The sequence below is a fragment of the Carcharodon carcharias genome, chromosome 11 (genome assembly GCF_017639515.1).
Source record: "Carcharodon carcharias isolate sCarCar2 chromosome 11, sCarCar2.pri, whole genome shotgun sequence".
Lineage (NCBI taxonomy): Eukaryota > Metazoa > Chordata > Chondrichthyes > Lamniformes > Lamnidae > Carcharodon > Carcharodon carcharias.
This window is the reverse complement of record NC_054477.1, coordinates 42434742-42461818: the sequence shown is the minus strand read 5'-3', so window position 1 is coordinate 42461818 and position 27077 is coordinate 42434742. Positions and strand designations below refer to the sequence as shown.

The 27077-nt window shown below is 40.4% G+C and overlaps 2 protein-coding genes across 7 annotated transcripts in view; one reads left to right on the top strand and one right to left on the bottom strand.

The window, feature by feature from the left end:
- Nucleotides 1-13997, top strand: part of kl (klotho) — a 123642-nt gene extending 109645 nt beyond the window's left edge. The window contains exons 4-6 of the mRNA XM_041198671.1: nucleotides 4203-5343; nucleotides 7511-7678; nucleotides 13726-13997. Coding sequence (XP_041054605.1) covers nucleotides 4203-5343; nucleotides 7511-7678; nucleotides 13726-13997 — 1581 coding nt within the window. The remainder of the gene's footprint in view (nucleotides 1-4202; nucleotides 5344-7510; nucleotides 7679-13725) is intronic.
- Nucleotides 13981-27077, bottom strand: part of stard13b (StAR-related lipid transfer (START) domain containing 13b) — a 581811-nt gene continuing 568714 nt past the window's right edge. For all 6 annotated transcript variants that reach the window (XM_041198861.1, XM_041198862.1, XM_041198863.1 and 3 more), the window contains 3 exons: nucleotides 26174-26391; nucleotides 22492-22668; nucleotides 13981-15635 (listed from right to left, as the gene is read on the bottom strand). In XM_041198861.1, coding sequence (XP_041054795.1) covers nucleotides 15518-15635; nucleotides 22492-22668; nucleotides 26174-26391 — 513 coding nt within the window. In that variant the 3' untranslated portion in view covers nucleotides 13981-15517. The remainder of the gene's footprint in view (nucleotides 15636-22491; nucleotides 22669-26173; nucleotides 26392-27077) is intronic.

The window sequence follows — 27077 nt, the reverse complement described above, 5'->3', positions numbered from 1 at the left end:
TTAGCCTGTTACATGCCCTGGTCAAGACAGGTTCACTCAGTGCTGGTGTTATTTCCATCACCAAAAACAATGGACTCCACCCAGGTGAGATATTTCTGACACCAAAGCTTATGGGCATGTCAATGTTTTTCCTCCTTCCTTGATAGGAGTGAATGTTGCTATGTAATAGAATCTCCATTTTCTTAATTGGGTTGTGTGATGGCAGCTGTCCTGCACCATTGTGTATGACTCAGTCCTTTAAATACATCAGGCAGAAGCTGTTAGCTTGCACTATTATTATGATAATGCTCTCCTTTCTAGTCTCTTAATTGTGTCAGTGATAAAAGCAAAAAACTGTGGATGCTAGAAATCCATAGCAAAAACAGAAACAGAAATACCTGGAAAAACTCATGAGGACTCAAAACGTCAACTGTGCTCTTCTCCGCCGATGCTGCCAGATCTGCTGAGTTTTTCCAGGTATTTCTGTTTCTGTTTTTGTCTTAATTCTGTCAGTTCCTTTGTGCAATGTTGGAATGTTTGAAATTAACCCCTTACAGTATAGCCTGCCTCTGTGTGTGTTTTGTGTTGAGGTTTGGCTTTTTATTTAAAATACATGTGTCCATGGTTTTTAAGGATTTTTATATTGCTTAAAGTCCAGTTTGAGGGGATTCCGATCCCACAAACTCTCGCTGCTCCATGCCCTGAACTCTTGCTTTGTGCCCTGAACTCTCACTGCTTCATGTCCTGAACTCTCGCTGCTTCATGTCCTGAACTCTCGCTGCTTTATGTCCTGGGCCAGGATTTTTCCTATGGCAGGTGGGATGCGCGGGAGCGCATGGGGTTAGGTGTGGAGCCGATCGCCACCTGCGATCACCTTTGCGTCGCCATTTTACACGGGCGGGCCAATTAAGGCCTGCCCAGCCTAACATGCGGCCGGTAGCGCTCAGCACTATCTGTGTGGGCAGGGGGAGGAGGGAGAGTCGGAGATTCGCTTGCGCAGCAATCTCCCTGAGGCATAGAGCTGCCTCAGGGAGATCCAATTGATATTAAAATAGTCAAAGAATTGATTTAAAAGTTTATTTAGACATGTCCCTCTGTGTCACATGAATGGGGACATGTGTTTATATTTATGAAATTTTTTTTTTAATAAAAGCTTCAGGGAACCTCATCCTGCTCGTGGGTGAGGTTTCCTGAAAAACTTGAAGGCCGCTTGGGCTTTCCGCCTGCTCGCCAACCTTAAGGTTGGACCGGCAGCATTCTCAAGTGGCTCAATTGATTTCTTAATGGCCTTAATAGGCTGTTTACGTTTCAGCAGGCACGCAGCCAACTCCAGCATGCACCCGCCAATTGAAACATGGTGATGGCATGCGATGACGTCGGGACACACGCCCCCACACGTCGACTGGAAAATTTTGCCCCTGAACTCTTATTGCTTTATGTCCTGAACTCTTGCTGTTCTATGTCCTGAACTCTCACTGGTTTGACTACCTAATGTTTGCTGCTTTCACTCCTGAGCTCTCACCGGGAAGAAGCAGAGTGTGCGAGTACTTTGTCCAAACAAATGGAAAGTTTCTGTCTTGGATGCAGAAATGTTATTATTTATTGCAGAGCATCTGGCACAGACAGAAAGGGCCAAATGGCCTCCTTTTCTGATGTTTTATTCAATGATTGCATGAGGTCAAAGTCTGTAAACCCGGGATTAGATTGCAACTTAATGTTTGACAGGCCGGTAACTCAAAAGGTCTTTTTAATAACTTATTTTTCTTATGCTACCTGTCAGGCAACGGCTGTCAGAACAGCATTCAGACACATGTCAGAGCTTCCTGCACTTCCTGTCTCTGATTTTCTCACTTTTAATTTTATTGGTAGAAAATAGTGGGCAGCATACATCCAATCTGTGCTGCCAGAGGGTTGAGGCTCCTGCTGGCATGGCCAGACACCTGAAGTTACCTCTCTAGAGTCTTATTATTGGAAAATATTTACTAAAATAGATTTTTAATATCTTTTAGTAAATTTTTTGGGAGACAAAGAAAGTAACTTTTCCTCAGAACATCCTCCAGCACTTCAGAGCCGATGATTTACTTTAGAAATTGCTGAGAAAAGAGACATTTCAAAGCTTTTCATCTTGCACTCATCAGGACACTTAGCAAGAATACCAATATAAGGGGAAAACAACAATCCATACTGCATGTGAAGAATGTTGTTTTAGATGTGATTCTGCGATTGGACAACATTTGCTAAGTAATCCTCAGTGTGCTAAGAATTACGCTGACAACCAATTTAAGATTGTCAGTCGGGCTCGCAGTGTGGTGCATTTGTGTGTACTGGAAGCTACATATATTAATACACAGGGCCTTGTTCTTTACAGACAGAAAGAACATATACACACATTGTGCCTGTTTCAGACAAACAAAATAATTGATAGCCATTCGCTGATTCATTCCTCAGGGCAATGCCTTGGCCAATCAGAGTCAAGCTGCCTTGTTTAAATTTCAAACAATACTTGACAGTAAACTGTCAGTCACAATCACTGGTGCATTCTCCATGGCAATGCCTCTACCAATCAGAGTCTACTTGCCAACCAATCAGTGCTCTCTTCACATGCAGTATAAATTTTGTTTTCCCCTTATATTGGTATTCTTACAAAGTGTCTGGTGAGCACAAGATGAAAAGCCTCAACAAGTCTCTTTTTTCAGCAATGCTCAAGTTCTGTACTACCAAGTGACTACGTTAGAAATCTAGGGCTGAATTATGCTAGCTTTATGGGAATGGGCTGGGAGTTGGGAAGGCTGGAAAAATGGCATGAGTAGACTTTGGGAAGATACCAAATGCCTTCCTGTCCCCGGTGGAGTTTTGACAACATCAGAAGGGCCTGCCATCATGTGAGGAAACTGCCAGGTAAACTCTAACAGCCTTCCAGTTGGCCCCAGGTTAGGTTCTCCTTCTCAGATACTCCATGGACACGGATGGGTCCCCTGGTGGCAATGGCCATCCCCAACGGCAATGGTGCCACCTAACCACTTCGTTGGTGGGGGCCAAATTGGCCCCAATGCCTCCAGACCTCTGGCTTTGAAGGTGCACAACTACTGATGTGGTCTCATCCTTCAGATGTCACCCCTGAGACTACTGGCCCTCTGTCTGAGCTGACAGACACCTATTCTTAATAGGGTGGCAGCTAAATGTGGCCCTGTCCCACTGCCCATTGAAACAGGGGCTTTCAGCCCCACCAATGGGACATCTGCTGACTCTGCGCAATTCTGTCTGTAGTCAGCAGGCAATTTGTGCATGGCTAGGACCCACAAATACCAAATTGGATAATGAACACTTAATCTGCTTTGGTGTTTATAGTTGAGGGTTGAATGCTGACTATCCCACCTGAAGAATTCCCCCAGCCCTCACTCCCTACTCTTTTATGGATATTGCTTTGGGATATTTTACTTCTCTCTGATTAATCAATTTATCATTTCACTCCAGACTATAGCGAACTCCTTCAGGACTGCACTGAAGTGCAGTAGATTCCGTGCCCATGCCCTGGAGGGTGAACCCATCATCTTCCAATTTGCAAGTAAATATTAACACTGAGTCAAACTGACACTTGTAAGGAGGAATTCAATCCAGTTTGATTGCTGATTCAAACAAGAAACCAGTACAAGTTTTTGTGATTCATAAGATTTTGTAAATGAGATTCACTTAAACTGTAGTTTAATAGTTCACTCACAAGCTAAGCCATCCTCGGTACCATTCTCAATATTTTTACTTGACGTTATAAGAACATGTGGAACGTCAAGAACAAGAAAATGTCTCTAGGCCCATCAAAACCTGTCTCCGTAGTATTCTAATTCTTTCAGTTTAGAACCAAACTTGTACCCCAGTTGTCAGCCTCCACCAGTTCGCCAATTGGCAGCCTCCCCTGTGAAATGGGCTGAAGACAAATCTGATAAGGCATGTCCAGGAATTATTGATTGGGCAAACAATAAGGGTCCTGGTGCTACAGAAGCTGCATATAAAAGACATGACATATAATACTTACTGAAGCTTCATAAAATCAGGGCTGTAATAAATAGATACACCTTTCCCTTCTTTGCCTGATATGGAAATCTGCTTCTACATTTGTTTTTTTTAGATTTTAAATGATTAAGAAGAAATTCAAGTTGTATTCAAAGACTGAAATCATATTGTTCGTTGGTATTGCATTGTACTTTTGTCTTGTTTTTAATTCTCAGGTAGAAACGACTCCTACAACTCCCCAGTTTGCTGATCACAATATTTACAAATGGGATATTAATGGCACTGGAAAGCTATTGAAAGTCAAAGGAGTAATCGGTCAGGCTCGTAAAGCTCAATGCACTGACTACAGCACCATCAGGCAAGAAATTTACCTCTTGCAAAATACACATGCCACTCACTTCCAGTTCTCTCTCAACTGGTCACTAATCCTCCCGACGGGCAACACAACACAGGCAATCAGGGCAAACCTACGCTATTACAAATGCTACATCAGTGAGCTTCTACGTGTGAATGTTACTCCTGTCGTTGTGTTGTATCATCCCACTCTTGAGGATCAGCGACTGCCTTCGGTGTTAGAAGAAAATGGGGGCTGGATGAACCCGGCAACTATTCGGGCTTTTGTGGAATATGCCAGGTTATGTTTCAGACAGCTGGGAAGCAAAGTGAAATTCTGGATAACAATGAGTGAGCCAAATGGCATAAAGCACTTATTGGGATATAAAACAAACTTCACAATTGTAGGCCACAGTTTAATCAAAGCACATGCTTTAGTCTGGCATCTTTATAACAATGAGTTTCGCAAGACACAAAATGGACAGATCTCTGTCTCCCTTCATGCTGATTGGGTGGACCCAGCTGACCCTTTCTCTAGGAATGACATTGAAGCAGCTGCTAGGACCTTGGAGTTTGATATTGGTTGGTTTGCAGAGCCTATTTTTGGTAATGGGGACTACCCCTTCATCATGCGAGACTGGCAGAGCCAAAGGCAAAATGTTGGATGGCACAATTCTTATCTGCCCCACTTTACCACTGAAGAGAAAAGGCTGATACATGGTTCTGGTGACTTTGTGGCACTGAACCACTACACAACTCATATTGTACATCTAGAAAGCCAAGCTGAAGCCCAGGCTGGTTATGAATTCAAAGTGCAGCACCTAAAAGACACTACCTGGCTGTCATCACCAGATGGAAAAGCAGTTGTGCCAGGGGGTTTACGCAAACTGTTAAGGTGGATAAAATCAAAATATGGCAACGTTCCAATCTATATCACGTCGAATGGAATTGATGATGATTCACCCTCTAAAGACAAGTTACGAATTTATTACATTCGGAGTTACATTAATGAGGTTTTGAAAGGTAAGCTGTTCTTCATCCTCTGTATTTAACAAATGTGTGAGTTTAGTGTTGCTGCTGTCTAATATTTGGAAAATTGGTCTTTATCAGTGCTCCCATATCATTGTGAGGTCTTTCCTGTACATTCCACATTTTTCTTGTATTTTCTGGTGATTTGTTCTTTTTGCAGGAGTGTGAAAACATTTTTAAAATGCTGTTGTTTTCATATTTTTCTCAAGGTGCTTTTATCCATGACTATATCAGTTTTTTGTTTGTTTTTTTGTAATTCATGTGCTGTGAAGTTCATCCCAAGGGTGTGAAAGGTTCTTTATGCTATAGATGCAAATTCTTCTTTCCTCTTTTCACCTCCAGCAGTCATGGCTGCTGCTTCTCCTGCTTCTTTTTGATTTTCTTTCTTGTTTTTTTCTTTGTTTCTCATTACTTCCTTGCATCTGGATGAGTGAATTAGAGTTATCAGTTGGCCTTCCTTATCTGGTATTAATCTTGTGATTGTAGCTTTCTTAATTTCTCACTTGCTCTACCTTTACAACAACAGCAGCTTGCATTTATATAGTGGAGGAACATCTCAGAGCAAAGGGGAAAGCAGGATAAAGGCACCCGCACAAAATATATGCTTTAAGGGGGCTATTCTGGAGAGGACAAAGGTGAGAAAGCAAAGTCGTTTTAGAAAGTTCCAAAGAGTAGACCAACTAAAAGATTTTGGCCCAATTTTAACTCTCTTTATGTGAATGGGTTTTGAGTCAATTAAAATTGAGCACAATAATTATCTTCAATGATGGAGCAAAGGGTTGCAGAATGAAGAGCTGGGGCATGCAGCTGGAGAAAGTGATGTGGAGCAAGATCGTGGAAGCATTTGTAAATGAAAACAAGAGCTTTGAAATCAATACATTAGAAGAAAAGGAGTCAGAGAGGCTTTAACAGTCCTGGGAGTGACGTGTATCCAAGGCTTTATGTGAGAGAATAAGCATTACAGAGTCGAAGATGAGGTGAAGTTTGAGAAGGATGGAGATTAGGAGCTAAGCAATAAGAGCATTTGAGAAATCAAGGAGATGAAAATGTGGGTTAGGATTTTGACAGAAGAAGGGGACATTTTGGCCAAGTAGATAACATTCTGGAGTTGGAAAAATGCATCTTGACAAGATATGGAATAAAAAGGGTGGTTTACTGCTGAGTAAAATGTAAAGTGATAAAGCTGGAGCCAGACAAATGCAGGTACTGGCATGAAACAAAGAGGGGTCTTCAGTTCTTGTGAGATTCATCCCTTACTTACTAATTAAATCATTCTTTCATTTCTTGCTATCACTGTCCTCCTTTTTCCCATAAAAAGACAGAACATTCAAATTCCTGGGTTGGTGGGGAGGGTGGTGGGTGAGGGTGGATATCCTCCAGGATTGATTACCATTCCCTAGAGTCTTAAGGTTCAGAGACTTTTATACAACCCTCAGTGGGGCTCATGAGATTTTTCAGTTGATGTGAGTTCCAAGGAGGACATAAAGGGAATGGCAGACGTGTCCTCTTGATGTGCAAGAAGGGAGAGATAGTGACTAGAGTGTTTGACAACTGGGAAATGGTTGCAAGCAAAAAATAAGGTGGAATCACAGCAGAAACTGGTTCTGTCTCAGATTCCACCTGCATTACCTGAAGTGTGAATTTTAAACTGCCCTTTGCGGTAGATGTAAAAGATTCAATAGCTACATTCAAAAAAGAGCAGCAAGTTCTTCCATTGACCTACCTAGCATTCATTGCTCAACCAACTTTACCAAACAAATATATTACCCCTCATCATGCACCTGACCTGCCTACTGTGAACCTTGCAATGCATGAATTGACTACCACAGATACCTCTACAGTAAATAGTGTGACTGTAGGTAAAGTGAATTTTATTGGAATTGAGAAGGGCATAAATTTCTCCTTCAGTGTGGGTGTGTTGGTGGACCCCCTGCCCATTATAAAACTCGATCCAAGTTATCGGAGAGAAAGATCAAGCACAGTGTAATACAGGCAGCTGATCTGCTACTGCCTGGTTCATGCCCTTGTCAAAGTTAAGATGTCCCAAAGCAGCGACAAGACAGTAGATAAATTTAAATTAATGTCCATTTTCACAAATGTTTAAGTTATAGTTGTGGACATTATGAAATTTATCCTGTCATTCATTCAATTTATTTTCCAGCCTTAAAACTGGATGGAGTAAATATTCGTGGATATTTTGCCTGGGCCTTAAGAGATATCGATGAACCAAACTATGGCTTCTACACTTCCAATCGAGCAGCTAAACTGTCTGTTGAACATTACAGGAGAATAGTGGATAATGGCGGATTTCCTACATCAAAAATCACCAGTACAAAATGTTATCAAGACTTACATTCTTCTGCAGAATGTAATCCTTTGTACTTAAGAAAACAGTTACTGATTTTTGCATTATGTACTTTAAGTGTTTTTACTGCAACTATGTTTTTAATTATTTATTATTCTACAAAACGATGCAGAAAATATAAGTAAAGCATTCTATATAAAGAAATATTAACTTGTTGTGAGGAAGGTGGTCATTTATAGTGTAATAAGAGTGATGTTTAAAGTAATGTTCTGTCTGGTCAACATCTCGGCATTAGCTTCTGGTTCTCGTTTTATTTTCTTTCTGATAAATATTCTCCACTCCTGTCCTGAAGGCAGTGACTCAAATTCACATCCATTCAATAATTAACATGACTGAGTCTAGACAGTGAGCACACTACTTGAATGTGGAGGAATATCACAGTTGATCCCAATTTTGTCTTCACCCTGACATACAAACCAGGGGATCCTTTTGACTTTGTGTTTGGGTGATTGTGAATTGGCAGCCCATTTTGCCTCTTCACTGAATTTTTCACTGAATTGAATTTCACTGAACTTACATCAAAAGCCAAAATGACCCCAGACACTCCTCATGACACTAGTCATGAGCAGGAAGCATCCTCCCTCATACAGGGTCAACTGTGGCTTCCAGATGAACAACCTGCTTAAAACCAGCTAATTCAGGACAGTCTGGAGATCAGATGTGGATATACCTTAACCTGCATGATCTAGTGCTGCACCTGGCAATGAACTTAACCAATGAGCCACTGACAAACCACTCTTCCTTTTGATTTAAAATTTGAATTAGATTTGAAGAATATCATGAGCATGGCTTTTTAAAAATTCATTCATGGGACGTGAGCTTTGCTGGCTGGGCCAGCCTTTATTGCCCATCCCTTATTGCCCTTGAGAAGGTGAGCTGCCTTCTCAAACTGCTGTAGTCCATGTGTAGGTATACTTACACTGCTGTTAGGAGGGAGTTCCAGGATTTTGACCCAGCGACAGTGAAGGGTGGTGAGTGGCTTGGAGGGGACCTTCCGGGTGGTGGTGTTCCCTTGTGTCTGTTGCTCTTGTCCTTCGAGATGATCGTGGTCATGGGCTTGTAAGATGCTGTCCAAAGAGACTTGGTGAGTCCCTGCAATGCATCTTGTAGATAGTACACACTGCTGCTACTGTGTGTCAGTGGTGGAGGGGATGAATGTTTGTGGACAGGGTGCCAATCAAGCGGACTGCTTTGCTCAGGATGATGTCGAGATTCTTGAGTGTTATTGGAGCTGCACTCATCCAGTCAAGTGGAGAATATTCCATCACACTCCTGACTTGTGTCTTGTAGATGGTGGACAGGATTTGGGGAGCGAAGAGGTGAATTACTTGTCGCACGATTCCTAGCCTCTGACCTGCTCTTGTAGCCACAGTATTTATATGGTGAGTCCAGTTCAGCTTCTGGTCAAATGGTAACCCCCAGCATGTTGATAGTGGGGGATTTAGTGATGTCCATACCATTGAATGTTAAGGGAGGATGGTTAGATTCTCTTTTGTTGGACATGGTCATTGCCTACCACTTCACCAGGTTGACCAAGTAATTTTTCGGTATGTCTGATGCTACTCCTGGCATGCCCTCCTGCACTCATCATTGAACCAGGGCTGATCCCCTGGCTTGGTGATAATGGTACAGTGGGGGGATATTCTGGGCCATGAGATTACCGATTGTAATTGTCTACAATTCTGCTGCTGCTGATGGTCCACAGCACCTCATGATTGCCAGTCTTGAGTTACTCGATCTGTTCAAAATCTATCCCACACATCACAATGGAGGGTATCTTCAATGTGAAGATGGGACTTTGTCTCCACAAGAACTGTGGGGTGGTCACTCCTACTGATACCATCATGGACAGATGTAGCTGCGGCAGGCAGGTTGATGAGGATGAGGTCAAGTATGTTTTTCCCTCTTGTTGGTCCCCTCACCACCTGCTGGAGACCCTGAATAGCACCTATGTCCTCTAGGACTTGGCCAGCTTAGTCAGTAGTGGTGCTACTGAGCCACTCTTGGTGATGGACATTGAAATCTCCCACCCAGAGTACATTCTGCGTCCTTGTCACCCTCAGTGCTTCTTCCAAATGGCGTTCAATACGGAGGAGTACTGATTCATCAGCTGAAGGGGGGATGGTACATAGCAATCAGCAGGAGGTTTCCTTGTCCACGTTTGACCTGATGCCATGAGTCTATATTGAGGACTCCCAGGGAAAACCCCTCTAGAATGTATACCACTGTGCCGCCACCTCTGCTTGGTCTGCCCTGCTGGTGGATCAGGACATACCCAGCAATGGTAATGATGGTATTTGGGATATTATCTGAGTATGACTATGTCAGGCTGTTTCTAGACTGGTCTGTGAGACAGCTCTCCCAATTTTGGCACTAGCCCCCAGGTGTTAGTAAGGAGGACTTTGCAGGGTCGATGGGGCTGAGTTTGCCATTGTCGTTTCTGGTATGAAAGCACTTTGAGGAGAGCATTGTCAAAAAAGTGACACGATTACAACTTTGAAGTAACTTTCATCTGTAGTGTTCTGGATGGAGTAGCTACCTGAAATCTAGGTGTATACTCAATTCACAGCTCCATTTTTTTCTTGACATCCATCCATTTCAATATATGAGATATAGTGGGTCAGCAAATCAGGGGTGCTCCCAGATTTCCAATATACATTCCCAGAGAGTGAAGCTCCATGTCAGGAGCACCAAAGACAATAATTTGTCTCTTAGTTTATTCCAAGAAAACAATGGGTTAAGAAATTTGAGGAGGCCCACTCTGCAAAAGTGTGGTGGAGCAGATTTCCTGACTGCCTATGAAGCATACCATAGATTCCAGCCCAAATTATGGGATTGATGCCCTAGTCATACATGGGGCTGGCTGCCAGGACCTGTAAGGGAGTGTCAGCAACATTCACCCCTGATCTTGGGCCATGAGGACTCTGGACAGAGTAGACCGAGAGAAACTGTTCCCATTGGTGGAAGGGTTGAGAACCAGAGGACACAGATTTAGAGTGAATGGCTAAAGAACTAAAAGTGTGTGGTTAGGATCTGGAATGCACCGCCTCAGAAGGTGGTCAAGATAAAATTGTGGCTTTCAATAGGGGATTGGATAATTATCTGAAGAAAAATTTGTAGGATTACCGACAAAAGGCAGGGGAGTCGGACTAACTGAGTTGCTCTTGCAGGCAGCCAGCAAGAATGGCTTCATTCTGTGCTGTAACCATTCAATGAGTCTAGTGCCTTTACTCCATTAATCATCATAGATGTGCAGAAAGACCACCCATTCATAGAGTGCATCAGTGCACGACCATATTGAACTGTGGGATGATGAAATAGAGGCTACCTTCTGGACTTTGTCATCTGATCAGTTCCCGTGTCAGGCAGGCTGCCAAGGGCAATAACTAACTGATTGGAAATTGAAAAGAATGAAGTCAGCCTTGTTCACACTTAGGTGCATTCTGGTGGCTAGGGAGGTTCTGAAGTGGTTCAATTGTTTCTATCTGGTTCTGGAGAGATGCAGTGCAGCGTAGTATCAAACAGAGTCAAGACATAAAGCAGATATCAGAAATTTACTGGTAAATATATAACGCCATATGAAAAGCGAGTGCCATTTGGATGCATGTATAGATCCACCAGTACTCGTAAGTGCTAAGCATTCTAGCTTTACAATGTTTCCTTTGCTTGCACGCATTCGTTTGCTTATAAAAATGTCGATAACAATAGTATTGTTTAGTTTTAACAATCCATATCTTTACAAAAGTGAGTCATATTGAGTTTGCCAATCATCTTATTTTCAGGAACTACACAGGTTAAGTGGTGAAGATTTTTATTCTAGGTTGTTTAGACACTCTGTATTGTCCAGTTAGAGGAAAAAAAATGTAAAGCAGACATTTGCAGACTCCCATTAAGTGTATATTCCTGATAAATGTACACCTGTAGAAGTGTATTATCATTTGAAGAGATAGAGAAACCCAGACACAGGCAGCTCTCAAAAAAGTCTGGAAATCAGGTGAAGTTTAAAGATTCTGACACAGCAGTATATCATTCTAAATGGAAATGAATGTGTTTAAAATATATTTTTAGATGTGCATATTTTTGTGTTAATATACAGTTTGGTTATTGTTCATTGTAATGAGTATGCTATTTATAAATAAAGCATGCAGAAAATGTATCTTTGTAAAAGATGCATGTGAAAATTCAATTACTGGAAAGTGTTCATTAATTAAAAAATGTAACAGCCAAAATTGCCACCTGTTCTTTTAGTTTATTTCTTTGAATTGGTTTATTTCTTGGAATTGGTTATCAAGTTGCGAACTGATTCGTGATTTATGACTACCTGATTGTCCCAAGCATTCAATATAGCTATGGACATTATGGGTTTATTTTAAAACTTAAATAGTCCAATTTGTTTTTTAAAAGTTGATTACCACCAGTAGCGCTGGGTAATTTTGTGCTGCAAAGGCCTAAAACTGGTCACAACCAACCTCCAACCCCACTATAGGCAGACTCTGTCTGTCATAGGCTGGAAGTGCAGCAAATTACATTAATGACTTCAAGGCTGAGTCATTGCTCAGTACCATGGGTGCATCTTTGCACTGAAAATGCACCCAATCCTGTAAGCTTAGAACATTTAAGCTATGGTGCAAGAATGGGTATGTTATTCTTGCACCATAGAAAATGTTGATTAAAATCACTTTTATATAAACACTATGGATAGACAAAGACAATTTAAGTACTATTTTAGCAATCAGTGTTGAAAATGCTTATGTCAGGGAGAACATGACAGAAGGGGAATGGGGTAGTTTACAAAACCATCAAGCTTGTATTGGTATTTTTCTAACTATGAGCCATCTAGTTCAATTTCCATTTCCTGCTTGCTCCCCATAACTTTCAAGTTACCTCTTTTTGAAGTAACTATCACATTTTAAAATAATTCATTAGCCTTGTTTCAACAATATTTGATCAGTCTAATAACAAAGACTACTGCACTCTAGAAACTTTTTAGAAATTGATCTAGAGCTTTAAAAAGGTAACTTTTTAAAAATAATTTTGATTAGAACGTATGAGGTGATTACAGGAATACCTATTCATGTCCTTAATTTATTTCCTCTTTTCCTAGAAGTGATTAAATGGGGTATAATTCCAAATGTTAGTTCTTCCCATTGCAGGGTCAATGTACTGAGCCCATACTTCCAATGAGGTGTGGAAACATGGAGAGAATTGCTACTAGTGCTGCAATTGTATCTCATTCAAGCTGGGAAAGCAGATTCTATGAAATTATCTAAATATTCAAGTGGCAAGTTGAAATGCTACCCAAATAAATTGGAGAATATGGCTGCTCTTGTACTTGTTGCTGCCTTGGCTCAGTGGTAGCTCTCTTGCTTGAGTCGAAGGTTTTGGGCTCAGAGCCTCAAGTACATAATCTAGGCTGATACTTCAGTGCAGGGGTAAGTGAACGTTGCAGTGAGAGTGTACTGCAATGTTCAAGGTACCAGCTTACCATGGATAAGTTGTTAAACCAAATCCATCTGCCCTTTCACAAATATGTGGAAGATCCCATAGCCCTTTTTGGGGAAGAGTAGGACTGTTGCCTTGATGTCCTGGGCAATATTTATCCCCAGCCAGTATCACCAAAGCAGATTATCTGGTCATTTACTTCATTGCTGTTTATAGCCCTTTGTTCTGTGAAAATTGCCTGTCACATTTTCTACATTATAACAGCAACTACACTTCATTGATTGGAAAGCACTTTGGGATGTCCTGAGGTTGTGAAACGTCATATAAATGCAAGTCTTGCTTTTAATAATCATATTGTGGTTCCATCTTTTAAGTCTCTCCTGTTCACGGTCTTTTCCTTCTTTCAGAAGGTAGTGGTGGGTGGTGTGAAAGGAAAGGAAGCCAATGGTAGCTGACTGTATTTGGGTAGTTGTTGCAGGGAAAATATAGCCGATAATCCACTTGCTATCTCCTCTCCTAATCACTTGTCTTTTCTGTATCACATTCTCTACTTTTCACTTTCCCAACAGCGCCTCAATATCACACCTCTTCACCTCTAAAGTACCTACTCAACCCCTTTATTCTCCTCTACCCTAACCCGTCTTTCCAGGTTTTCCCGTCCTGTTACCCAGCTGATGCTAGGTTTATCATAAAAATGAAAGCTGTGATTTGCCATGCGGCATTTACGTCATTGAACTGTGCCTCTGACAAGATCAAGTGGAATTTCAGTATGTGTAAATGCCAAGAAAATCTTCCATGTGAACACTACCAATACCAAGAAGCTCTTACTTATACGCTGTAATCTTTATTAGTGCATTTCATAATGATGAGGAAAAAAATAAACCTTTTGTACAAGAAATAATGAAAACTTTAACCACAAATATTTTTAGATGCATCAGAATTTCACACAATATTAGATAAACATATTTACAGTCAACAAAAAAACCAACAAATATGAGGTAAAAATATGAGGTATAAATAGTTACATCCTTAAATAAAATTCCTGGTCATACTGAATCCCAATCAAAGGCATAATACTATGTTGAGAATATGGTCTAAGGATAACCATTTGACTCATGCACATATAAAGTGACTACACTCCTCAAGAATATGACTGGCGATTAAGTGGCACTGATGTGGCAATTTTTTCACTATTGTTACGAGTAATCGCACCTCGTACATTGCATATGAAAATAATACTGTGAAAATTATGTGCTTTAAAACATGCCCAGTATAATAGTGGAGGAGTACAATGAAGACTATACTCTCCACAGAAAAGTTCTTAATAAGCTTCCAGTAAAAATTCCTGTTTTTGCTAATCCAGAGTGAGCAATAAATTACTGAAATGCATAATTACTTTTTAAATACATATTTGCATGTTTTCAGGAGGGAGGGTCTAAAGGCTTGGTGAAACAATCTGCTCTATCTATGCATGCACATTATTTTCAGCTCTGTTGATTTTCTTAACTATTTCCATCATGGGTATAGTCAAGTTACAACTGTGTCGAAGCAAATCTGACCTCAACAAAGGTCATTGTGAAATTGGCCGCATTGTGCAAACACCCGGCTTACAATAGCAAAATCGGCCTAAAATTCTATGGCAAGATTTGGGATCCAAGAGCCAGGAATATCAGCTTGTTGGCCAGGCATCACAGCTGAATGTTAAAGGCTTAAAATATAGATACAGAATATATATATTTATACTTCTTATATATCTTTATTATCTACACATATATATATATATAAAATAAAAATGCAGATACTTCTCAGAAGCATTTATTCCTTGGACTGTGCAAAGCACAGGTTTAAATTCTGTGTAAATTTATGGATCGCAACTTTTGTATATGTGGCCCACCATAATTACCTGGGCTCTAGGCTTGAAGTTCACTGAGTATATGTGGAAAAAAATCAAAAATAAAAAATGTTGAAACAGTGACTTTCTGAACAACTCTAGAAGCATGATCTAACACAAATTGATCCAGCAATGGGCACAGGAATTGCTGAAAGTTTGAATCAGGACACAAAGAAACGGATTGCAATATTACAAAAGCTTGCTGTGGATGATGCTGGTCAGCACCACTGTGTATCTGCAACCTAGAGGAACGCTTTTACAAAAGGACAGTATAGTGCTGCAAGGACCCTTGGCAGAGATATCACTCAGTGCAGGAACTTTACAAATGTCTTTGCTTTTCATCATTACTGTGAACCATTTAACCAAACTTTTGCTAATTTATATTTCTGCCTCCAGCAATCAACTTTCCCATAAAATAGCTTCCCTGTTCCTTCTACAGATGCACCCCTTCTAACACAGGCTCTTCTGTTTTAGATTTTGGTTTCAGGACCCTCTGCATTTATAGGTTGAAAGGAGTTTCTGATTCTTCCAGCATCTGCTGCACAGAGATACCCGAAGGCTTTGTTGTACCATTCTGGAGTCCGACCCCTAAAGACATGAATACATTTGGATATTAGTGCGATGCATTCCCAGACTCAGACAAGCATCCTCAAACATCTGGGAATAAAACAGTGTCAGCCTGCAGTTACTTTCTGAATTAACAGCATCTGCACCCAGCTATTTGATGTCTATCAACATGACTAATACATATTACATACCAGGATATCATTAGCTTAGGAGACACACAAAATTTTAACTTTCTGAAAGAAAGATTTGTACCTTTTTTTATCAAGAGTATCTGTGCTGTTTTAATATGCCACTGAAAAGACACATAGCTCGAATAAAGAAAATAATAGAAAATTCTGGAAATGCACAAATCTGTCTGTACATAATAAAGAACTACAGATTCACATTTTGGGTATATTTCATCTCCAAGTTCTAATGAAGAGTATGACCTGAAATGCTGAGCTATTTTCTTCTAACAGATGCTGATTCATTAGCTATGTGTTTCCAGCGGTTTCGGTTTCTAGTTCATTTAGATATTAATGTTACATTCGATAATAGATGGTTGACAGTTACAAAGCAGTAATTCAATTGTGCAATACAATCACATCATTAATCAGTAGAATGAAGTTTTAGCAGTTTATGAATATCAGAATTTCAAAACTGAATTACTGCTTTCAAACTCACTGCCCAACAGCTTTCCTTGCAATTTTTAAAAAAATTTCTTAGTTTGATTTAATAAACATCAGTATGAGGTGCTTTTTTCTTTTATCATAGTATCAGTTACGGCTCAGTTGGTAGCATTCTTGCCTCTGAATCAGAAGATTGTGGGTTCAAGTCCCACTCTAGGCTGACATGCCAATGCTGAGGAAGTGCTGCACTGCTAGGAGGGTGTCTTTCAAAGTCTCTCAAGTGGAGGTAAAAGGTCTCAGGGCACTATTTCAAAGAGGAGCATCTTTGGGCCACAGGGTGGCTGATTAGGAGAACCAGAAATAATTTCCAATAAATTCTGAACCTTAAAAAAAAGATGGATTGTTGGATATCTTGCACTTGGAATAATCCCATTCATTTCCTTTCTTACGTAATGAGAGGAAGAACTCGAGAAAAGAGAAAGAAAATGTGGGAAAGCCATACTGATGGAAGGGCACAAAAGCAAGGGGGACAGGGTGCGCCAAAGAGAATGGGGGGGGTATGGTCGCCAGTGAGAAAGAGAGTGAGTGGAAGACAAACTGAAAAACGAGAAGGTGATTTTACAGCGCAGCGAAGGTTCACTAGATTGGGCCCTGGGATGATAGCAGTCATCATAGGAATGATCCATAGTAAATTGGGTCTATATTCTCTGGAATGAGTTTAGAAGAGTTAGAGCTGATCTCTTTGAAACATTTAAGACTATGAAGGAGCTTGATAGGGTAGACACAGGCATCCTTTCTCCTGGCTGGGGAATCTAGAACAAAGGAAGTTTCAGGATAAGGGGCCAATCATTAAGGACTGAGATAAGGATACATTTCTTCACCCAAAAGATTGTGAATTTTTGGAATCTCTACCCCAGAGGTTTGTGGATGTTCCATCACTGAATATATTTAACGCTGAGATAGATAGGTTTTTGGTCTCTCAAGGAATTAGGGGATATAGGGAGTGGATGGAAAATTTGGAGCTGACACCCAAAATCGGCCATAATCATATTGAAGGACAAGGCAGGGTTGATGGGCTATATGTCTTCTGCTATTTCTGGGGTTTTTAATCAAAGAACATTACAGCATAGAAGGAGACCATTTGGCCTGGTATGTCTGCGCCAGCTCTCCATAGGAGCAATTTACCTGGTGTCACTTCCTACTTTCTCCCTGTAGCCCTGCACATTCTTCCTTTTCAGATAACAATTCAATTTCCTCATGAATGCCTTGATTGAACCTGCCTCCACCACATTCTCATTCAATGCATTCCAGGTCCTAAACACTCACTGCATGAAAAAGTTTCTCCTCATGTCACCAGTGCTCCTTTTGCCAATTACCTTAAGTCTGTGCCCTTTTGTTCTTGATCCTTCCAGGAGTGGGGACAGTTTCTCCCTCTCACTCTGTCCAGATCACTCATCATTTTGAATACCTCTGTCAATTCTCCTCTCAACCTTCTCTGCTCCAAGGAGAACAGTCCCAACCTCTCCAATCTATCTACATCACTAAACTTCCTCATCCCTAGAAACATTCGTGTGAATCTTTTCTGCACTCTCTCTAATGCCTACACATCCTTCCTAAAATGAAGTGCCCAGAACAGGACACAATACTCCAATTGAGGCTGAAACCAGTATTCTTTACAAATTCAAAATAACCTCCTTGCTTGCCTGGGATACTGGATCTTATATTAAATGTTCTCTCAACCTATCCTTTCACTCTCAATGATTTATGCACATATACACCCAGGTACCCCCTTTAGAATTGCACCCTTTATTTTATATTATCTCTCCACGTTTTTCCTACCAAAATTAATCTCTTCACACTTCTCTGCATTAAATTTCATCAGCCACTTGTCCACCCATATTATCAACCTGTCTATGTCTGTTTGAAGTTCTGCACTATCCTCCTAATAGATCACGATGCTTCCAAGTTTTATATCATCTGCAATTTTTGAAATTGTGCCCTGTACACCAATGTCTAGGTCATTAACATATATCAGGAAAACCAACAGTCCCAATACTGACCCCTTGGGGACTCCACTACAAACATTTCTCAGTCCACGAAACATCCATTAATCCCTACTTTGTTTTCTGGGCAATCAGCCAATGTTGTATCCATATTGCTATTGTCCCTTTTATTCCAAGAGCTATAACTTTGCTCAAGTCTATTGTGTGGCACTTCATCAAATATCTTCTGGAAGCCCAGGTACACCACATCAACAGCATTACCCTCATAAACCTTCTCTGTTACCTCATCAAAAAATTCCAGCAAGTTAGTTGAACATGTTTTGCTCTTAACAAATCTATGCTGGCTTTCCTTAATTACCCGCATTTGTCTAAGTGACAGGCAGCCTATCTAATAGCTCATCAGTTTTAAACCCTTCAAGTGTTTCTTGGTAAAGACAGGTGCAAAGTATTCATTTAATACCTCAGCTATGCCCTCTGCCTTCATGCGTAATTCCCCTTTTTGGTCCCTAGTCGGCCCAAATCCTTTTTACAAGCCTTTTACTATTTATATGCCTGTGGAAGACTTTTGGATTCCCCTTTTATATTAGCTGCCAGTCTTTTTTCAAGCTCTTTCTTTGCTTCTCATTTGCTTTTTCACTTCCCCACTGAAGCTTCTACATTCAGCCTGGTTCATGGTTGTATTGTCCACCTAACATCTGTCATAAGCACACTACTTCTTCATCATAATCTCAATCCTATTTGTCATCCAGGAAGCTCTGGATTTGTTTACCATGCCTTTGCCCTTTGTGGGAATATACCTCATCTGTGCCTGAACTCTCTCATCTCTAAAGGCAGTCTATTATTCAGATTTTGCCTGCCAACCTTTGATTCCATTCAACCTGGGCCAGATCCATTCTCACCCCATAAAAGTTGGCTTTCCCCCAGTAAATTATTTGTACTCTGAACTGTTCCTTGTCCTTTTCCACAACCAAGCTAAACTTTATGATACAACGATCACTATTCCTCTAAATGTCCCACTACTGATACTTGATATACTTGGCCCACCCCATTCCCAAGCACTGGCCTAGCAGTGTCTCCTTTCCTGTTGGACTGGAAGCATATTACAATAGAAAATTTTCCTGAACACACTCTAGAACTTTGCATCTTTGCCCTTTACTCTACTACCCCAGTCTATGTTCTGATAATTAAGGTCCCCATTGTAACTGCTCCATAATTCTTGCACCTCTCTGTAATTTCCTAGCAAAATTGTTCCTCTATATCCTTTCCACTAGCTGGTGGCCAAAAGACTACATTGGAGTAATGTAATTGCATATTTTTTGTTCCTTAGCTCCAGCCAAATAGATTCCTTGACCTGTCTGGGGCATTTTTTCCAGCACTGTAATGTTCTCCTTGATCAATACTTCCATCCCTTCCCCTATTTTTCTTTTCCTGAACACGTTGTATCCAAGTTTAATTAATACCTAGGCTTGTCCTGTTTTGAGCCAGGCCTCTGTTATAGTCACATCATATTTTCACATGGCAATCTGTGCCTGTAACTCACTAATCCTATTTACCACATTCTGTGCATTCACATACATGTACAGTAATCCTAATTTAGATTACTTTCTCCTGTACTCTGAACCCACCTAATAATTTACTATTTCCTCTTAGTCCGCTCCTATCCTAAATGAAACTATTCCCATCTCCAGCACGGTCTTGTGTTCTAACTTTACACATCTTATTCCTCTTTTCTGCTTCTATATGCTGGTATCCATGCATGTCCAAATGCAGTCCATGTCAAATGCAGCAAGACCTGGACAATATCCAGGCTTGGGCTGACAAATGGCAAGTAACATTCTTGCCACACAAGTGCCAGGCAATGACCAACTCTAACAAGAGAGAATCTAACCATCACCTCTTGACATTCAATGGATTCATTACCATGTTGAATCCCTGGGGGTTACCATTGACTAGAAGCTGAACTGATGAGCCACATAAATACTGTGGCTACAAGAAAAGTTCAGAGGCAAGGAATCCTGCGGTGAGTAACTCACCTCCTGATTCCCCAAAGGCTTTCAACCATCTACAAAGGCCACAGATCATGGAATACTCTCCACTTGCTCGGCTGAGTGCAGCTCTAACAACACTCAAGAAGCTTGACACCATTATGCTGGCCTAGCCAGCAACACCGCCATCCCATGAATGAATAAAAAAATCCATCCCCCTGCCAATTTAGTTTAAACCCTCCCTAACCACATTGTGAACCTCCCCATGAGGACATTGTCAGTTTTGTTGAGTTGCAACTTATCCCTTTTGAAGATGTGCCTTTTGCCTCAGGACTGCTCCCAATGCCCCGAGAACCTGAAGCCCTCCCTCCTGTACCATGCATTGACCCTCTCTATTTTCCTATTTCTACTCTCACATGACACTGAATAATCCAGAGATTACTACTGTTAAAGTCCTGCTTTTTAAACTTCCTCCCTAGCTCCTAAAAATCTGACCTTAGGATCTTGATACCTACCCTCCCTATATTGTTGGTACCAACATGGACCACAACTTCTGGCTCACTCCCTTCTCCCTGCAGAATATCCTGTATCCTCTCCGTGATGTCCTTTAACCTGGCACCAGGGGGGCATCATGCCATGAGGGATTCTCAATGACTGTTACAGAAATATCTAACTGTCCTCCTGACAATGGAATCTCCTACAACAACCACATTTCTACACTTTGCTGCCCCTACCTTTGGCCATTGGTGCCATGGTCTGAACTTCACTCTTTTAGGGTATTATCACTCCCAACAGTCCACAACATTGAGTACCTGTTTGACAGTGGCACAAATCATGAAGACTCCCATACTGCCTGTCCATTCCTGGTCCCCACCCATCTACTATGCTGAACTCTTACTGCCTATAGGGAAGCCACCTCCTGGAACATACTATCCAGGAAACTTCCATCCTCCCTGATGCTCCACAGTTACTCCAGATACCCCTCAAGCTCAGAAATCCTAAACTTCAGCTCAAACAGCTGAATATACTTCCTATACATGTGGTTACTCAAGACACATGATATAAAAGGTTATAGAATGAGAACTGGCAGACAGAAAGACTTTGTTTTCTCCACTAGCAAAGCCTTGGGAGATTAATTATATATATTTATTCAGTCAGTCACTTAGTAGTTCAGGGCTTGAATTTTGCTGAAGAGAGAGACATGAAGCTTTTCGTCTTGCATCATCAGGACAAATACAAGAATGTCAAATTTCAAATGATCATGACAATTTACACTACAGGAGAAATTGGGTGCTCATTGGTTGGCAAGTTGATTCTGATTGGCTGAGATGTTGTCATGGAGAAAGCAATAGGGAACAACAGGCTCCCTATGCTTCCAAATAATTCAAAAAAGGTGCAAGGCTTGAACTAATTACCCTGGAAAGGCAAAGTACCTAAAAAATTTGAACAACAGGTTAAGCAAACAGTTTCACGCTGCTAGTATGCAGCGGTGACGCAACTGGTATTTTCCACTAATAAGGTACTGCTGTCAATTCAAAAAGATGTTCTGCCTACGACATAATTTCAATGCCACAACGATGCCAGGTTCATAACTAATCATTGGGACATACAGCCTAATCAAATCAAACATGTTCCTTCAGTTGTTCACAATAGGCAAAGTACAGACCATATTCAACCAGCCACGCTCGTAAAACCCAAAACAAAATGTCTATTGTTACATGCGACTCTGCGATTGAGCAGCACTTGTTGAACAACCCTGAATGAGCTAACAGCTACACTGCCAACCAATGTAAGATAATCAGTTGAGCTTGTAATGTGGCTTATTTACTCTTGCTAGAAGCAAACTTCATATAGAGACCTGTTCTCTGCAAACAAAATGAAAATGCTCATGCTGTGTGTCTTTTTTGAACTACCTGAAAGCACGGGGAGCCTACAGTTCCCCATTGCTTTCTCCATGCCAATACCTCAGCCAATTAGAGTCAGCTTGCCAACCAATCAGCACCCCTTTTCTCCTATCGTATAAACTGTAGCGATCATTTGAAACTTTGCATTCTTGTGTTTGTCCTGATGAGTGCAAGACGAAAAGCTTCAGCAACATGTCTCTCTTTTCAGCAATATTCAAATGACTTATTTTTATTTGTTCTGTAAGCAAGATTGGGGAGTTCTTTAAGAACAAAGCTGTCCTCCAAGACATTTCTCCCCTTTTGTTTTGTAGACAGACATTAAAATTAAAAAAAAACAGCTCAACAAAAGAGTGCCATTAGTACAATAGCTCATTTACCTCAGATCAGCTCTGCTGATGTGCGTCATTCTGGATTTCCCAGAGCCACATGGCTCAATCAGACACTGACTGTCAATGACCATGGCTCGGACGCCACCCACCAAAGGTGCATCATCGTGCTCTATGGAAACTGCCACCAGTGCACAGGTTCCCTTTGGTAAATCTGTCCTCCATGTTCTGAAAGAGACAGAGACAAAAACAACAAAGTTATTTTATCTTGAGTTTTCAAGAGAAAAGTAGAAACATAATATAACACAGTGTCCAATAGGTATAGAACCTTATTAGCATTGCTGAAGCTCATGGTGGTCACAGAGGAACAAATTTAATAAACTAAATGGAAAGTAAATCTTAACTAAGTGAACATGAGACTCGAAGTATTTTGTTTTGGTTTCAATGAATATTCAACTCAACAATGTATTAATAATGCGAAAGTTTGCCAGGTATCTTGAGTAGAATCCCCACAATGCTGTGGTACATTTCATGCACCGATACTTGACTGTGAAGTCGTTCAGAAACGAACCAGTCGTCTTGTGGATTGCCAATGCGAATGAAGGCATGGAGCTCTAATGAGTGATGGTGACATCTTTGGTGACAGAAGGACACTATTATTTGATGATTTGCATTTAGGGAACTGGGGACATTTTTCTGCAAAAAATATACTAAACCTTGTTGAATGCAAAGCTATTATTTCGGCGAAAATTCTTGTTCCATTAGTTCAGTCAAAAAAAGTAGATGGAAGTTAAACAAGACATGCATCACTAAGATAAAAAAAATAGGCGGGTGCAAAACAAACAGTTCCTGAAGAGAGAAATTGTGGGCCTTTAGTGCTTGTGCTGAGATACAGCAGTGGCATATTCACTAGTTTGTATTCTTAATGTTTGCAAATGGTATGCCTGCAAAGAGACCTCCATGTGCTCCAGCATCCGATGCATTCAGAGCACTTCTCTGCTGAAGATGCACGCCCACTATTTGGATTAATCTCTTTAGGTAAAGCCACGTTACCAGACCCTAGAGTGTTACATATTTTAGCACATTATGTGCTAACATTGGCTTGGACAATGAGCTTGTTTCCTGTAGCACTGAGTTTTCCATGAAAAGCAGTCTCAACCTGGTGTAATGGAAAAAAAAATTACCTCATTTTCCCAGAAAGCCAACACACACAGGAACCAGTGAAGAAAAAGGAGAAACACAATTTTGAATAAATTCATGGCGAGTCTCAGGCAACATGATTTAAAGGAAGAAGGAAAGTTAGGTGGAACTTCCAAGAGTAGTAGAGTTGTGGAAGAAGTAACAGGATGACCACTGAAGCATGGGTTTGCCCATTCCCAAAAATAGGTGATTTCTGGACAGACATAGGGCTGAGGCAAATGATAGGAAGTTAGTGCGATTAAAAGAAGAATTTTACACGCTGGTGACAGATTACTGGTGAATAACATTTTAGGAACACTAAAGTACGGGTAGGTCATTTAGCTCCTTCGGCATATACCACTATTTAATGAGATTATGACTGATCTGTAGCCCAACTCTAGTTATGGCTCATATTTGTCCTATATTCCTTAATACCTTTTGTTAACAGAAAGTCAGCAATCTCAGGTTTAAAAATGTGCAATTGTTCTAGCATTAAGTGTCATTTGCAACAGAGTATTTCAAACTTCTACCCCTCTGCGTAGAAGTTTTTTTCCTAATTTCACTCCTGATAGGCCTAGCTCTAATTTTTTTTTTTTAAAGAATATGCCCCCTAGTTCTATGCATTTTCTTTATCTACCCTGTCTGTTCCCCTTAATATCTTGAAAATCATCCCATAAACCTTATAAATTACAGGGAATCCTAGTTTGTATAGTCTGTCCTTATAACTTAAGCCTTGGAGTCCAGGTATTATTCCGGTAGATCTATGCTGCGATCCCTTCAAGGCCAATACATCTTTCCTAGGTATGGTGTCCAGAATTGCTCACAGTACTCCAAATGAGGTCCAGTCTGGGCTTTACGGAGCTGTAGCATGACTTCTAGTCCCTTTATACTTTAGTGCTCTAGATATAAAAGCCAGTATACCATTCGCCTCTGATTATTTTCAGTACCTTCTCCTGATATTTTAATGATTCGTGTATGTGAAAAATCTCATTTGATCTCCACTGCTTCTAGCTTTTCATCGTTTAGAAAATACTTTGCTCTATCCTTTTTAGATCCAAAGGGGATGACCTCGCATTTGGCTACACTGAAATCCGTTTGCCACAGTTTTGCCTTTTAACTTCATCTATTATTACCTCTGTAATTTCATGCTTCCATCTGAAATGCTTATAATGTTGCCTATGTGTCATCAGCAAAATTGGATATGTAACATTCTATTCTATCATCTAAGTCATTAATAAATAAAATGAATAGTTGAGGCCTCTGCACAGATCCTTCCAGAACACTATTAGTTACATGCTGACCATTATCCATACTCTGTCTCCTGCCAATTTCCTAATCAGGTTAAGAATTTGGATCAATTCCACGTGCTTCAACTTTACCTAACAATAACATCCATTGACATTCTCCTGTCCACAATTTTAGTCACCTCTTTAAAAAATTCAAACAGATTCATCAGGCATGACCCACACTTTATAAATCCACACTCTGTCTGATTAGCTGAAAATTTTCAAGATGTTGGGCTAATTGGTTTTTAATTCCCTGATTTCTCTCTCTCATCTTTCTTAACTAGTAGTGCGGCGCATGCAATTTTCCAATTTAAAGGAATATAGTTAGGATATTATAGTTAATACACTTAAGGCATCTGCAACGTTCTCACCAACTTTCCTTAAAACATTGTGAAAATCATTTGGTCCTGGCAATTTGTCACTCTATTGTGCCATTATTTTCTTCATGGCTCTTATTTTCCTGGACAATATACCCTACGAAGGGCATATTGGCATTGAAGGAAGTGCGGCGTAGATCTACCAGAAGAATACCTGGACTTCCAGCGTTAAGTTACGAGGACAGACTACACTGTTATGATTCCCCGATGATTTGATCAAGTTTTCAAGGTATTAGAGGGAGCAAATAGAGTAGATAAAGAGAAAGGATAGAACTAGGGGGCATTGTCTAAAAATTAGAGCCAGACCTTTCAGGAGTGAAATTAGCAAACGCTTCTACACAGAAATGGTGTCTATATCTATATTTATATATACTTAAGTTTGTTGAAATTTCTTTTTCTTTATCTTCATACTAACTTGCACTAAGTACTAAAACACTGGACATATTTTTAACTAATGCCTGAAGCTAACATGAACCGCAAGCATTGGAAGCAAAAAAAAAAACATCATCTTCCCACATCTCATTCTCAAATTCCCAACTTTTACACTTCATTCACAATGCACTTCGTGCATCACTGTTTGCTTTTATACTTCTTGCTGAGCCACACCCAAGGTCAAGTGCTCACTAAACTTTCTATTCACAGTAATTAGTCCTTGTTCAGACAAATCACTTACAGCAGACAGTTAAATGCCAAGCAGTTTCTTTTAGTTTTTAAACATTTTGACTTTAACTTAGAACTTTAAACTAAATTTAAGATCTGCTCACCCACTTTTTACTGGTGAATTCCCACTCTTACCAAATTCTCAACTATTACACACTATCTACGACCAATCTTGTATCATTTTCAAATGTTAATGTCTGGTATATGGTGTATTCTATATTCAAAACTCACCTCAGTGTGACAAAGTCCCTGCTGGGGTGAGGGGCCATGCTGTTCAAGACATATTGGAAAATTTCAGTCTGCTTATCCAATGATTCGATGATTTTCCACTGGAGTAAGTCATCATCCCACAGATGGCGCTCTCGTAGTACCCGATTTAGAACAACAGAAGGTGGTGCCTCTACTTCAACAGACACTTTCCACAATCGAAGAGGGTGACCATCACCAACCTACAAGAAAACAGCAGCTTTCATTATTGGAAGCATTATGCGGAAACATGTAGAATACATAATTTATAAGTGAGTGGAACGGTTCATAAGCCGCAAGTAATTGGAATTAATTGTAGATTTGTGGATAGTACTCCCACTGCTAAATCAGAAGGTTGCATTCAAACCCCATTTTAGAGACATAAGCACAAAATCTAGGCTGACATATCAGTGCAGTATTGAAGGAGTGTTGCATTGTCAGGGGTGCCAACTTTCAGGTGAGACGCAAAAGATCCATGGCACTATTCAAACAGAGTAGGGGGGTTCTCCTGATGTTCTGTCTATATTTATCCCTCAACACATACCACTAAAACAGATTATTTGGTCATCATTGTAACTAGAGATGTAGATGAAGGAGAAGCAACAGATATATTGTATGTGTACTTTAAAAGTCATTCAATAAGGTGCCACACAAGAGGCTATTCTAATTAAGGCTTCTAGAAGTGTGGAAGTATATTAGTCTGGACTGAAGATTGGTTAATGTACAGAAAAAGAGTAGGAATAAACTAGTCATTTTTGGTCTGGCAGGCTGTAACTAGTGGGATATATCAGTGCTTAGGCCTTAGCTGATTAGTCTATATTAACGATTTAGATGATGGGACTGAGTGAGTGTAATGTTTCCAACTTTGCTGATGATGCAGTTAGGAGGG